Genomic DNA, 14126 nt, shown 5'->3' with positions numbered 1-14126 from the left:
CATTTTTTTCTAGGATCATACTCAAATTAATTTTTGAAAGAGGCACGCAACGCCACATGGGATGCCTGTAACTCTGTTCTCCCCAAAGTGATATTAAGTGAATTACTATAAATCTGAAACTATATCTGCTAACTTCAAAAGTATTTTTTTAAAGATTTTATTTATTCACTTGAGATAGAGAGAGAGCTAGACAGAGAGTGAGACACCATGAGCAGGGGGGAGAAGCAAGCTCCCCGCTGAGCAAGGAGCCTGATGCGGGGCTCGATCCCAGGACCCAGAGATCATGACCTGAGCCAAAGGCAGTCACTTAGCCAACTGAGCCACCCAGGCTCAAAAATATTTTTAAAATGCTCCAGGGTAGATTAAAAAATAGGTTGATACCTTGCAGGTTTTTATTTTCTTCTATCTGCTTTTTATTTCCTTTGAATGTTCTACATGTTCCTTATGTGATCTGGGAAAAAAAGTGTAGTTTAAAGATTTTATTTATTTATTTGTCATAGAGAGAGAAAGAGAGGGAGAACACAAGCAGGCAGAGCGGCAGGCAGAGGCAGAGAGAGAAGCAGGCTCCCACTGAGCAAGGAGCCTGATGTAGGACTTGATCCCAGGACCCTGGGATCCTGACCTGAGCCAAAGGCAGTGGCTTAACCAACTGAGCCACCCAGGCATCCCAAAAAGTGTAGTTTAATAAGTGAATCACTTAAAGCATGGAGCAAGTCCTTTAAATAACATAGTTAAAGAAAATTAATACTCTAATGCATTATTTATACTAGTTATAAAGTACTCCAGACATGTCACATGCACGACTCATCTGAAATTTAAATTGTTGAAAGAGAAATTTGACATCTTTGAGGCTATAGTTCATCATAGGAAATATGTTTTCTGCTCTTTAAAAACATTGATTGAAATATTTCCTTTCAAAACATAAAGCTTTAGCTGTCTTTCATGAAGGAGTTTATCTGGTATAAAGGCTCTCAAGTTTTTCCTCGGGAAATTAGTTTTTAGCATCCTTTGGAAATTATTTATGGTAAGCAGTGTAATATTGTGTTATTACAAATGAGAGTAGCAAAATTTGTCATTTCCATAAGAGCAGATGTCCTATGGGATGGCATGTGCCTGTAGATGTGACTATAAATTACATGTAGGACAGACTGCATGGAGAATGTGTTGTCTGGACAGGGAGCAGAGGACCCCAGTGGATAGCTTCGAACTAGCAAAAAGGATACCCGAGCCGTGCTTCCATACTGTCTCCTGCAAAACTGAGAATTATATTTACTCAAATGTTGACATCGATTGACTTCCTACCTAGTACTTGGAGCCATCTGGGTACTTTTTATTTATTTATTTATTTATTATATTAAAAAGTTAAAAAAATTTTATTATTAACATATAATGTATTATTTGTTTCAGGAGTATAGGTCTGTGATTCATCAGTCTTAAACAATTCACAGCACTCACCATAGCACACACCCTCCTCAATGTCCATCACCCAGACACCCTATCCCTATCCCCCCATCCCCCAGCAGCCATCATTTTGTTTCCTGGAGATGAAGAGTCTCTTATGGTTTGTCTCCCTCTCTGGTTTTTTTCTTGTTTCATTTTTCCCTCCCTTCCCCTATGATCCTCTGTCTTGTTTCTCAGATTCTTCCTATCAGTGAGATCATATAATTGTCCTTCTCTGATTGACTTATTTCACTTAGCATAATACCCTCTAGTTGCATCCATGTCATTGCAAATGGCAAGATTTAATTTTTTACGGCTGCATAATATTCCATTGTGTGTATACACATATATGTATATATATACACAGACATATATACATACACACATACATACACACATATATACATGTGTACATGTATATACATATATACACGTGTGTGTGTGTGTGTGTGTGTGTGTGTGTGTATACCCCACATCATCTTTATCCATTCATCTGTTGATGGACATCTAGGCTCTTTCCATAGTTTGGCTATTGTGGACATTGCTGCTACTAAGATTCTGGTGCACATGCCCCTTGAGATCACTACAGTTGTATCTTTAGGGTAAATCCAGTAGTACGATTGCTGGGTTGTAGGGTAGCTCTATTTTCAACTTTTTGAGGAACCTCCATACTGTTTTCCAGAGTGGATGTACCAGCTTGCCTTCTCACAAACAGTGTAGGGGTTCCCTTTCTATGCATCCTCACCAACATCTGTCATTTCATGACTGGTTAATTTTAACCATTCTGACTGGTGTGAGGTAGTACCTCACTGTGGTCTTGATATGTATTTCCCTGATGCCCAGTGATGCTGAGCACTTCTTCATGCGTCTGTGGGTCATTTGGATGTCTTCTTTGTGGACATGTCTGTTCATGTCTTCTGCCCATTTCTTTTTTGGATTATTTGTTCTTTGGGTGTTGAGTTTGATAAGTTCTTTATATATTTTGATTACTAGTCCTTTTATGATATGTTATTTGAAAATATCTTCTCCCATTCTTTCTGTTGTCTTTTGGTTTTGTTGACTGTTTCCTTTGTTGGGCAAACTATTTATCTTGATTAAGTCCCGGTAGTTCATTTTAACCCTTGCTTCCCTTGCCTTTGGTGATGTTTCTAGGAAGAAGTTGCTGCAGCTGAGTTCAAAGAGGTTGCTGCCTGTGTTCTCCCCTAGGATTTTGATGCATTCCTGTCTCACATTGAGGTCTTTCATCCATTTTGAGTCCATTTTTGTGTGTGGTGTAAGGAAATGGTCCAGTTTCATTTTTCTGCATGTGGCTGTCCAATTTTCCCAACACCATTTGTTGAAGAGGTTGTCTTTTTTCCATTGGCATTTTTTCCTGCTTTGTCAAAGATTAGTTGACTATAGAGTTGATGGTCCATTTCTGGGCTCTCTTATTCTGTTCCACTGATCTGTGTGTCTGTTTTTGTGCCAGTACCACGCTGTCTTGATGATTACAGCTTTGTAATAGAGCTTGAAGTCTGGAATTGTGATGCTGCCAGCATTGGTTTTCTTTTTCAACATTTCTCTGGCTGTTCCGGGTCTTTTCTGGTTCCATATAAATTTTAGGATTATTTGTTCCATTTCTTTGAAAAAAGTCATTGGTATTTTGATAGGGGTTGCATGAAATGTGTAGATTGCTCTAGGCAGCATAGAAATTTTCACAATATTGGGCGCCTGGGTGGCTCAGTTGGTTAAGCGACTGCCTTCAGCTCAGGTCATGATCCCAGAGTCCTGGGATCGAGTCCCACATCAGGCTCCCTGCTCCTTGGAGAGTCTGCTTCTCCCTCTGACTTTCTCCCCTCTCATGCTCTCTCTCACTGTCTCTCTCTCAAATAAATAAATAAAATCTTTAAAAAAAAAAAAAAAAAAAAAAAAAAAAGAAATTTTCACAATATTTGTTCTTCCAATCCATGAGCATGGAACATTTTTCCATTTCTTTGTGTCTTCCTCAATTTCTATCATGAGTATTCTATTTCTGAGTACAGAGTCTTTGCCTCTTTGATTAGATTTATTCCTAGGTATCTTATGGTTTTGGGTGCAATTGTAAATGGAATCAACTCCTTAATTTATCTTTCTTCTGTCTTATTGTTTCTGTATTGAGATGCAGCTGATTTCTGTGCATTGATTTTACATCCTGCCACTTTACTGAGTTCCTGTATGAGTTCTAGCAGTTTTGGAGTAGAGTCTTTGGGTTTCCCACATAAAGTACTATATGATCTGCAAAGAGTGAGAGTTTGACTTCTTCTTTGCTGATTCGGATGGCTTTTATTTCTTTTTGTTGTCTGATTGCTGAGCTAGGACTTCCAGTGCTATATTGAATAGGTGGTCATAGTGGACATCCCTGTCATGTTCCTGGCCTTAAGGGGAAAGCTCTTGGTTTTTCACCATTGAGAATGACATTCACTGTGGGTTTTTCATAGCTGGCTTTGATGATATTGAGGTATGTATCCTCTATCCCTCCACTGTGAAGTTTTGATCAAGGAAGCATGCTGTATTTTGTCAAATGCTTTTTCAGTGTACATTGAGAGTATCACATGGGTCATGTTCTTTCTTTTATTAATGTATTGTATCACATTGATTGATTTGCAAATATTGAACCAAACTTGCAGCCCAGGAATAAATCCCCTGGGTCATGGTGAATAATCCTTTTAATGTAGTGTTTGATCTTATTGGCTAGTATTTTGGTGAGAATTTTTGGATCCAAGCTCATCAGGGATATTGGTCTGTAATTCTCCTATTTGTAATTCTCCTTTGTCCAGTTTTGGGATCAAGGCAATGTTGGTCTCATAAAATGAGTTTGGCAGTTTTCCTTCTACTTCTGTCCTTTGGAACAGTTTCTGTACAATAGGTATTAATTCTTCTTTAAATGTTTGGAAGAATTCCCCCGGGAAGCCGGTCTTTTGGTACCAGTTGAGACCAGATTTGTGGCCCAGAATGTGATCTATTCTGGAGAATGTTCCATGTGCATTAGAGAAGAATGTGTATTCTGTTGCTTTGGAACAGAATATTCTGAATATATCTGTGATGTCCATCTGGATCCAGCATGTCATATAAAGCCTTTATTTCCTTGTTGATCTTTTGCTTAGATGATCTGTCCATTTCAGTGAGGGGAGTGTTAAATCCCCTACTATTATTATATTATTGTTGATATGTTTCCTTGATTTTGATTATTAATTGGTTTATATATTTGGTTACTCCAATGTTAGTGGCATAGATATTTAAAATTGTTAGATCTTCTTGTTGTACAGACCCTTTAAATATGATATAGTGTCCTTCCTCATCTCTTATGATAGTCTTTGGCTTAAAATCTAATTTGTCTGATATAAGGATAGTCAGCCCAGCTTTCTTTCGATGACTTAGCATGGTAAATGGTTTTCCACCCCCTCACTTTAAATCTGGAACTGTCTTTGGGTCTAAAATGAGTCTCTTGAAGACATCATACTGATGGGTCTTGTTTTTTTATCTGTTCTGATACCCTGTGTCTTTTGATTGGGGCATTTAGCCCTATTACATTCAGGATAATGACTGAAAGATATGAATTTAGTGTCATTGTATTGCCTGTAAGTTGACTGTTTCTGTATATTGTCTCTGTTCCTTCCTGGTATATGTTGCTTTTAGCCTCTCTCTTTTCTTGGAGGATCCCTTTCAATATTTTCCATAGGGCTGGTTTGGTGTTTGCAAATTCTTTTCATTTTTGTTTGTCCTGGAAGCTTTTTATTTCTCCTTCTATTTTCAATGACAACCTAGCTGGCTATAGTATTCTTGGCTGCATATTTTTCTCATTTAGTGCTCTGAATGTATCATGCCAGTCCTTTCTGGCCTGCCAGGTCTCTGTGGATAAGTCTGCTGCCAGACTAATATTTCTACTATTGTAGGTCACAGACATCTTGTCCTGAGCTGCTTTCAGGATTTTCTCTTTTTCTCTGAGACTTTTAAATTTTACTCTTAGATGACTGGGTGTTGACCTATTTTTATTGATTTTGAGGGTGGGTTCTCTGTGCCTCCTGGATTTTGATGCCTGTTTCCTTCCCCAAGTTAGGGAAGTTCTACACTATAATTTGCTCCAATATACCTTCTGCCTCCCTCTCTCTTTCTTCTTCTTCTGGGATCACAATTATTCTAATATTGTTTCATCTTATGGTATCACTTATTTCTTGAATTCTCCCCTTGTGATCCAGTAGTTGTTTGTCACTCTTTCTTTCAGCTTCTTTATTCTTCATCATTTAGTCTTCTATATCTCTCATTCTCTCTTCTGCCTCATTTATCCTAGCAGTAAGAGCCTCCATTTTTTATTGCACCTCCTTAATAGATTTTTTTATTTCAACTTGGTTAGATTTTAGTTCTCTAGTATCCAGAAGGGGATTCTCTAGTATCTTCCATGCTTTTTTCAAGCATGGCTAGTATCTTTATAATCATCATTTTGAACTCTAGTTCCAACATCCTACTAATGCCCATTATGTCCCTAGTGGTTGGTACTGCCTCTTGTTCTTTTTTCTGAGGTGAGCTTTTCCACTTTGTCATGTTGTCCAGAGAAGAACAGACGAATTTTTAGAACAAAATGCTAAAAGGGTAACAACAACTCCAGAAAAATATAAACATAAATATAAATGTAAGTGTAAATATATATATAGATCGATAGATACCTATATCTATATTTATCTATCTATCTATCTATATATCTCAAGGCAGGTGAATTTTAAGAGCCACACACTTGATTTGGGGTGTACTTTGGTCTGTTAGAAGAAACTGCCTCCCAAAATTTTAAAGAAAAATAAATATATATATACACAAAAATAAGGGTAAATATGATGGATGGAATATGCTATAAAGATGAAAAGTAAAAAGATTTTTAAAAAGGAATTGATAAGATAAGAGGTTGGGAAAAAGAAAAAATAAATAATTTTTTTAAAAGGAGAGAATATGATACTAGATTTAGGGTATATTTGGGTCTGTTAGAAGAAACTGTATCCCAAAACTTTAAGTAAAGAAATATATATATATATGTTAAATACAATGAAGGGATAGAATATGAGTATAAAATTAAAAAATTAGAAAAAAGATTTTTAAAAAGGTATTGTTAAAACAAGATTTGGTTAAAATAGGAAAGAGGAAAATTTTTTCAAAAATAAGAAAAAAAATGAAGAAAATTTTTAAAATTTGGCTTTGAAAGACTAAAGAATCATGGGGAGGGGGGAAGCCATGAATTCTATGACTGCCTTCCACTAGAACTGGAGTTCCGCAGTTCTCATTAATCAGTGAACTTGGTCTTGGCTGGACGTTCTTGCTCATCTTCTGCGGGAGGGGCCCGTTGCGTGATTCTCAAATGTCTTTGCCGGAGGTGGAACCGCACCGCCCTTGCCAGAGGCCGGGCCAAGCAATCTGCTCAGGTTCGCGCTCGGAGCTTTTGTTCCCTGAGCGCTTTCCATAGAGTTCCGGAGGAAGGGAATGAAAATGGCGGCCGCCCAGTCTCAGGCCGGAGGAGCAGAGAGCTCGGGGCCCCACTCCTCAGTGCCCCCTCAGAGAAAAGCAGTCAGTCCCTCCCATCTGCCTGATCTCTGGCCACGCTCCCAGCTCACCGGGCCTGTGACCGACCGTTTCTATCTCTGGAGTGTGGCCCCGTTTGGAGTCTCCCCAAACCCGGCAGATTCCTGCTGCGCTGTTTCTCCTGGAGCAGGAAGGTGAGTCTCCCTGGAGCTGCCACTTGCGGCATCCCTGCTCGAAGAGCTGTGGTTCGACTGCCTCAGATTACGATTTAAGGTAACCCCGAGCTGATAGCTCACTGCTCAGCTCCGTCTCTGCCTCCGGCTTCCCCGCTCCGACACCTGGGGGCTCTGCTACACTCAGACACCCCTGTTCTTCCTGTGACCCCACGGGACCTGAGACCACACTGTCCCTGCGAGGGCTCCACCCCTGCTTAGCCTCTGGAGCGACGTCCCTCCACGGAGCTGACTTCTAAACGTTCTGATTTCGTGTCCCGCTGCTCTGCGGCTTGCTGTTAAGTGGCTGATGGAGGCTCCCCCGCCTCCCCCACGGTCTCTCCCCATATACCGCCTCGGATTCACTTCTCCACAGGTCGTACCTTCCAGAAAGTGGTCACTTTTCTGTTCACAGAATTGCTACTGTTCTTTTCTTTGATCTCCTGTTGAGTTTGTAGGTGTTCAGAATGGTTTGGTAACTATCTTAGCTGAATTCCTTGGACCAGACGGAATTTAGGTCTCCTGCTCCGCCGCCATCTTGCTCCTCTGACCCATCCAGGTACTTTCTTATCTTCCTATTTACTAAGGAATCTAGTCATGATTTCCTCATTTGATTCTGACACCGAGGCGTGAGGTTGGGGTTATTATTTTTTACAGACACGGAAACTCAGACACAGAGAAATTAAGGAAGGGTCCTGAAGTCTTGTGACTAGTAGGTCTAGAACCTGGCTTTAGACCCAAGTGCCAGTCAAAAGAACCAATATAGCCTGTCAAAGGACCGGCTTCCACATCTGTTCTCAGACACTTAACAGATATGCTGTTCCTATGTCTGTAAGAATTACTGCAAAATTGCAGATTGAGTTAAATAACTATCTGTAAACTGCTTTCACAATATAAGTATTATAGATATGTAGAACATTATTTCACATTCAGTGATAATACATATGGTGTGCAGTTCTCTGACCCTGAGAAACCCTGGAATTCATTAGCACAGAAATTATCATCTTTAACATCACCATTTTACATTATTATATAAAAATGATGTCTCACTGTAGTCTGGAGTTAAATTGGTTGAAGTATTTGCCATGTTTTTGTTGTATTTTGTGCAAGGAATGTAAATCATACTGAACTGCACTTTAAAATGAGGATATGGGGACACCTGGGTGGCTCAGTTGGTTAAGCGGCTGCCTTCGGCTCAGGTCATGATCCCAGGGTCCTGGGATCGAGTCCCACATCGGGCTCCTTGCTCCGCAGGGAGCCTGCTTCTCCCTCTGCCACTCTGTCTGCCTATGCTTGCTCTCTCTCTCTCTCTCTCTCTCTGACAAATAAATAAATAAAATCTTAAAAAAAAAAAAGAGGATATGATAGGCGGAATTCTAAAGGTACCCCCTTCCAAGATGCCCATGCCCTGGTTATTCAATCACACACTAATTTAGCTACTGCTAAAAAAGGATTTTGTAGGTGCAATTAATGTTGCTAATCAGCTGAATTAAAGTAGGGATATTATCTGGGATTATCTGGGGGTGGCGGGGGGCAGTGTAATATTCGAAGGGCCATTGCTGATGTGAGACAGAGGACCCATGTCCTAAGACAGAAGAGAGACCTCTGGGCAGAGCCAGCAGGGAAACAGGGACGTCAGGCCAACAACCTGAATGAACTGAGAGTCAGTTCTTCCCCAAGTCTTCAATAAAGAACATGTCTCTGCTGACATCTGGATTCTAGCCCATCAAGACCCATGCTGGCCTTCTACAGACTGTGAGCTAATACATGGGTGCTGTTTTGAGTCACTATGTTTGCAGACCTTTGTTTCGGTAGCCACAGAGAACTAACATAGAGGGGAAATTGTCAAAGTTCAAGAAGAGTGTGTCTACTGTGACAACCACCAAAACCAAAATGTGGCTCTAAGAGGAATTCAAATTCCACAGGAGTGGGAGGAGTTACAACACTTGGAGCAGCAATGCTGAGACAGAAACGCAAGAAAGGGACTAAGGATTATTTTCTGTAATTGCTTTTGGCAGGTTTGTTGTATTTTTGTTTTTAAGATGTGCAAGATTTTTTTTTTTTTTAAAGTAGGCTCTATTCCCAGCATGGGGTTGAACTCACAACCCCAAGATCAAGAGTCATATGCTCCACCGACTGAACCAGCCAGGTGGCCCTAAAGATTTGAGCAGGCCAGAAGGAAGTCAAAAGAATGCTAGAGAGAGAGAAGTGATCATGGGGGGGTGGGGAGAAGAGGTGACAAGCTTGGAGGATGGCATCAAGGGGATGGGACTCAGAGAACAGGTGAAGAGATTAAGAAAGGAGAAACACATTTTCCTCTGCAAGGGAAATTTTCCTTCCTTCTGTAGGAAGAAAGGATGTTGGTTTTGTAACTAGGGTGACAAGAATGCCAAGGAGGCTCTTGTCTGGTGGCTTGCCCTGTCATCCGAAGAGGGAGGTGGGGTCAGCTGTTGAGAGTGACAAGGAGGTGGGTGCATGTATGGGACAGGAATGCCTCAGGTTTGACTCTATTGCTGGGCACCACCAACGGGATCGCCTAGGGAAGCATGGGTGGCGGGGGGCACCTGAATGATGGGGGGCCTCCAATGGGTGATTTTCTCAGAGGCTGATCAGCCACAGGGGCACAGGTATAAGACACACAGGTGGTCCTGTTACCCCGAGTGGGGGGTAGGGGGGCTGCTTGCCAGGACAGTGCAGCGGTGGGAAAGGAAGGACCATTGTGGGGATATGTGGCTGAGGCGACATGCCCCCAATTCTGAACTGGGTAAGAAAGGATGCACAGGCTACAGGGACCTGTTGGATTAGGAGGACAAGAAGCTGCATTTCCCTCCCAGTTCTGACTGGCTGGGTGGCCCTATAAACTTCTCTCAGCGACACTCCCCTACACCATCCACTCAGTGCAGCGCCTGCCCTACTAGCCTTTTTTTATGAGCAGAACCAGTTCCATCCCCAAGTGGACTGATGGTTTTAAAGCACTATCCCCAAAGAGAGGCCAGTTTTCTCATGAGTGATTGTGGTCTTGATATAATTTATTATTTTTTCCCTCTCTTCCATGCAGCCTTCTTAACCTAGGCTAATAATGATAGTCATAGCTAATATTTGTCTTAAACAATTCTTACGTGCCAAAGTGCAAAATGCTTTACACATGTCACCTCATTTAGACATCAGTTAGAAAAAAAAAAGAATCTTGTGCCTTTATTCTACTAATGAGGAAACTGAGGCATAAGGGGTTGAAGGTGTTATCCAAGTACTGAACGCCAAGTCATTGTAGAGCTGGAACTCAAACACTGGGCTGTCTGATTCCACAGTGCATGCTCTTTGCCAGAAGGCTACATCCGAGTTCAAATGACACAGTGCTAAGGTGCAGACCAGAGAGGCCTGGGAGGCTCAGCCGGTTAAGTGTCCAACTCTTGATCTCAGCTCAGGTCCTAATCTCGGGGTCATGAGTTGGAGCCCTGCATTGGGCTCCATGGAGCCTACTTAAAAAAGAAAAAAAAAAATCAAGTTGCAGACCAATTCATGACTATTAAAAGGATATTATACCAGTCAGTGAGGATGAGAAAACCACAGTGATGCAAAATTCCTGTCCATTCTAACAGAGGTCTACTGAAAGGCCTCTTTCTCTCTTCTCAATCCTTCCCCAAAGCACAAGATGCTAAATCCAGGTTTTGTGTGTATGGAAAAAGAGCCGTGATGTCTGAAAAGATAAAATTTGGCTGATGGAAAGAAGGAAAAACACAAGAAAGAATGTTTAGATAATCTCGGTCTTCCCACAGTGAAATCTAATTGTAGAAAGTGATTAGGGCAGTCCTTGTGAGGTCTGCATGTGAGGGAAAATAAAGGAGGAAGTAACACTATTTGTGACGCAGCTAATGAAGGGACATAGGTTAACATAAGTTGCTCAACTGCCAACTAGCATCAAAATAAGCCAATGTCATTTAAAAAAGCTAATACATGGCTGGTTTTGATTATTTTCCGTGGACTTGGTCTCTAGATCTTTTATACCAAAAGCGTGGCCCCTCATGAGAAGCTCATTAGAAATGCAGACTCTCTGGCCCCGCTCCAGACCAACTAAATCAGAATCTGCACTTTAAAAGGATTCCCAGTGGTTTGCACATAGGTTAATGTTCGATTCTCCACAGTTCATTCCTTCATTCACTGACAAGTGCTAACAAGTCTCACCTGTATGAGAAACAATTGTGTCCTTAATCTGTGAGAATTTTACTTCTGCTTATTCACAAGACAACTGAAGAACAGCTATCTTATTTTTCAAATTCCTTGGAATTACAGAATTTGACATTTATCTACAAATAAAGAATACTCTTCCTCCTTGGGATCCTCTCATAGAAATTAATTTTCATGCAGTGCCTAGAGAATAACATTTGGAACAGTTAAATAGAGAAACTACACTATCTCTTAAATGCCCAAACTCCCCTTAGTAGGGATAAAAAAAAAAACTTGCCCAGGAAGATTTATGGAAAATGGGTAGGAATGGCCAAATTCAATGTCAGGGTTTTCAGTGGGGACCCTGTCTGATGAAGGCTGATTTAATTGCCAAACAAAAATGTTAGCTCCTGGGGCACCTGGGTGGCTCAGTGGGTTAAAGCCTCTGCCTTCGGCTCAGGTCATGGTCTCAGGGTCCTGGGATTGAGCCCCGCATCGGGCTCTCTGCTCAAGCAGGGGGCCTGCTTCCTCCTCTCTCTCTGCCTGCCTCTCTGCCTACTTGTGATCTCTGTCTGTAAATGAATAAATAGAATCTTAAAAAAAAAAAATGTTAGCTCCTAAAAGAACTATGAGTCTGAGCAAAGACACCAGCCTGGTACACCGATTCATCCATCAGAAAGAAGAATCAGCAACTGTGAAGAAATCACGAGCCGTCAGCATAGGATGTGTTGAATATAATTAGCTGCCTTCTCTTGCTACGGGCAGTGCCCTGGCCTTCAGAAAGCAAGGTGTTGACCATTCATCCAAATTAAGCTTTAACTTCAACCAATATCAAACCTGTTACGTTACAACCAATTTTGAGATACTGCACATGTTTACATGCGTGTTGTTTGGCATTTTAGATCTTTGGATACTTCTCCTCTGAAGAAGATTCTCTTGCTTCCCAGATGGATGAAGAAAATTTGGTTTTCCTTATTTCCAGAAAACAGCGAGTTGTAATTTCAGGTGATATTTTTAATTTCCTTTCCAAATAAATACGGGTTTTAACATTTTCTCAAAAAAAATTGGGGAGCTGAAGACAAAAATTTTAACTGCAGTTGAGTTTGAAATACGATTTAGTGTCTCTTAAGGACACTAAATAAGGAATATGAGGGGAAACAATTCACATTTTTCTGGAGCGGTTCAGCGTTCTAGTTCAAGCTCTGTACAATGGCATCTCAATATTGCATGTCCAAGCACCAAATGGAATCACAATTCCTTTAAAATTTTCTTAAAATGAAATTTTCAAATTTTTAGTAATTAGAATTCCTTCCTACTCTTCCTTCCTTTGATTGTCATGTGGAAGTTTATCCCTGTATCTCTAAAACGGTGAACTTGGGCCAATCACAGAGGGAAGGGTTCAACGCAGGTCAAGAAGTCTCAAGAGCAAATAGCGTTTCTTTTTAAATTTGATCTGGGACCTCCTCCCTCTCCACTGTTCACTCTTCCAGGCTTCTTCCCTCCAGGGAAGAAGTCCGGGAGGAGGAAAGGCAAACCCCCAAATCGACCCCTGTCCCACATTTCATCCCAGATTCTGAGATGAAGCATGGAGTGTCGATCAGATCTGGTGTTCCTTAGAAAAGCCCCTAAACTTACTGCAGTCACTTGTAAACCAAGTCTACCCTTATGTTCCACCCTTCCTCAGCCCAACCCTTAGACCTCACCAGAGCCCAGCCTTAAGCCATGGGAATGATCGATCATCAAACAACAGAAGCTAGGGGTCTGTCCCTACTGCCACCATCCCTTAGCTGGGAAGGGGAGATGTGTTGCTGGCATCCTAAATTAGATGTTTGAAAGCATTTCCCTCAATGGCAGTTGGGTTCTGTAGTTCTATAAGGTCTGCTATGTGGGACAGGTACCTCTCTAAGTGCTGGGGACACAGCAGTGAGCAAAGGATCATAAATCTCTGACCTGGTGGAATTTACATTCTAATGGGGGGAGGCAGACAGAAAAAATCAAAGTAAAATATATAATGTGTCAGAATGGTGGTAGCGCTATAGAGAAAGCAGGTTGTGGAGAACAGTAAAGCAGGTGTGTGGGGAGAAGTTGGTTTGGAGATGGGAGCGTGGTGTTGGAATTTGAAGGGGGCGTGGGGGAGACCACCCCGAGCAGGGGCTGAGGGACCTGGGGGTGGGGGTGGGGGGGACGGGAGGGAGAAGGGCTGGGGGAGCAGGTGGGGGTGGGACAAGGATGCCGGAAAGCCCTGGAAGAGAGGGCAAGTGTGGGGTCAGGTGTATCGGCCTGAGGGTGGGGGAGCAAGGAGGGTAAGATACCTGCACAGAGGGGAGGCATGGTGTGAGGTACTCACAACGAAATTACGAGTACGATTACGGCTTCCGTGTTGAAAATAGCCCAGGTTGGGGGGAGCCAAAGGAGAGGGAGTGGTGGTAGCTTGGAACAGGACAGTGTTCTTAACTTTCCTTTCATTAGTTTTTCATTATATTATTTTCATGTTTGTTTCAGTATAAGGGTTCCTAAGGAGTCTTTTAGACATTTTTTCCCCTATTGCACCCTCTGCACCTCTCCCTGACTCCCTGACACTTTAATATGTCGGATGTACTATGTATCTGTTTATGTAAGTTTGTGTATCTGTGCTTTATACACAAAAAGAGCAAGACTCATTCACATCCCCCAAGAACCAGTCTGCACCCCCTTGAGGACCGTATTTTGTCTTTTGAGAACACATGAATTAGGCTGATAACCCTGGAGTATGAGATCCGTCCACTTGCTTTTCTGAAGAGCTTACAATTA

The 14126-nt window shown here is 41.7% G+C and overlaps 1 protein-coding gene across 1 annotated transcript in view; it reads left to right on the top strand.

The window, feature by feature from the left end:
* The window catches only part of WDR64 (WD repeat domain 64), a gene marked incomplete at both ends in the record, with an annotated part of 144240 nt that overhangs the window by 13944 nt on the left and 116170 nt on the right, over positions 1-14126 (top strand). The window contains one exon of the mRNA XM_080825207.1: positions 12239-12341. Coding sequence (XP_080681333.1) covers positions 12239-12341 — 103 coding nt within the window. The remainder of the gene's footprint in view (positions 1-12238; positions 12342-14126) is intronic.

The sequence above is a fragment of the Martes martes genome (assembly GCF_963455335.1).
Source record: "Martes martes genome assembly, chromosome: 15".
Classification (NCBI taxonomy): Eukaryota; Metazoa; Chordata; class Mammalia; order Carnivora; family Mustelidae; genus Martes; species Martes martes.
Note: the sequence above shows the minus strand (reverse complement) of the source record. Positions and strands in the feature narration are given on the sequence as shown.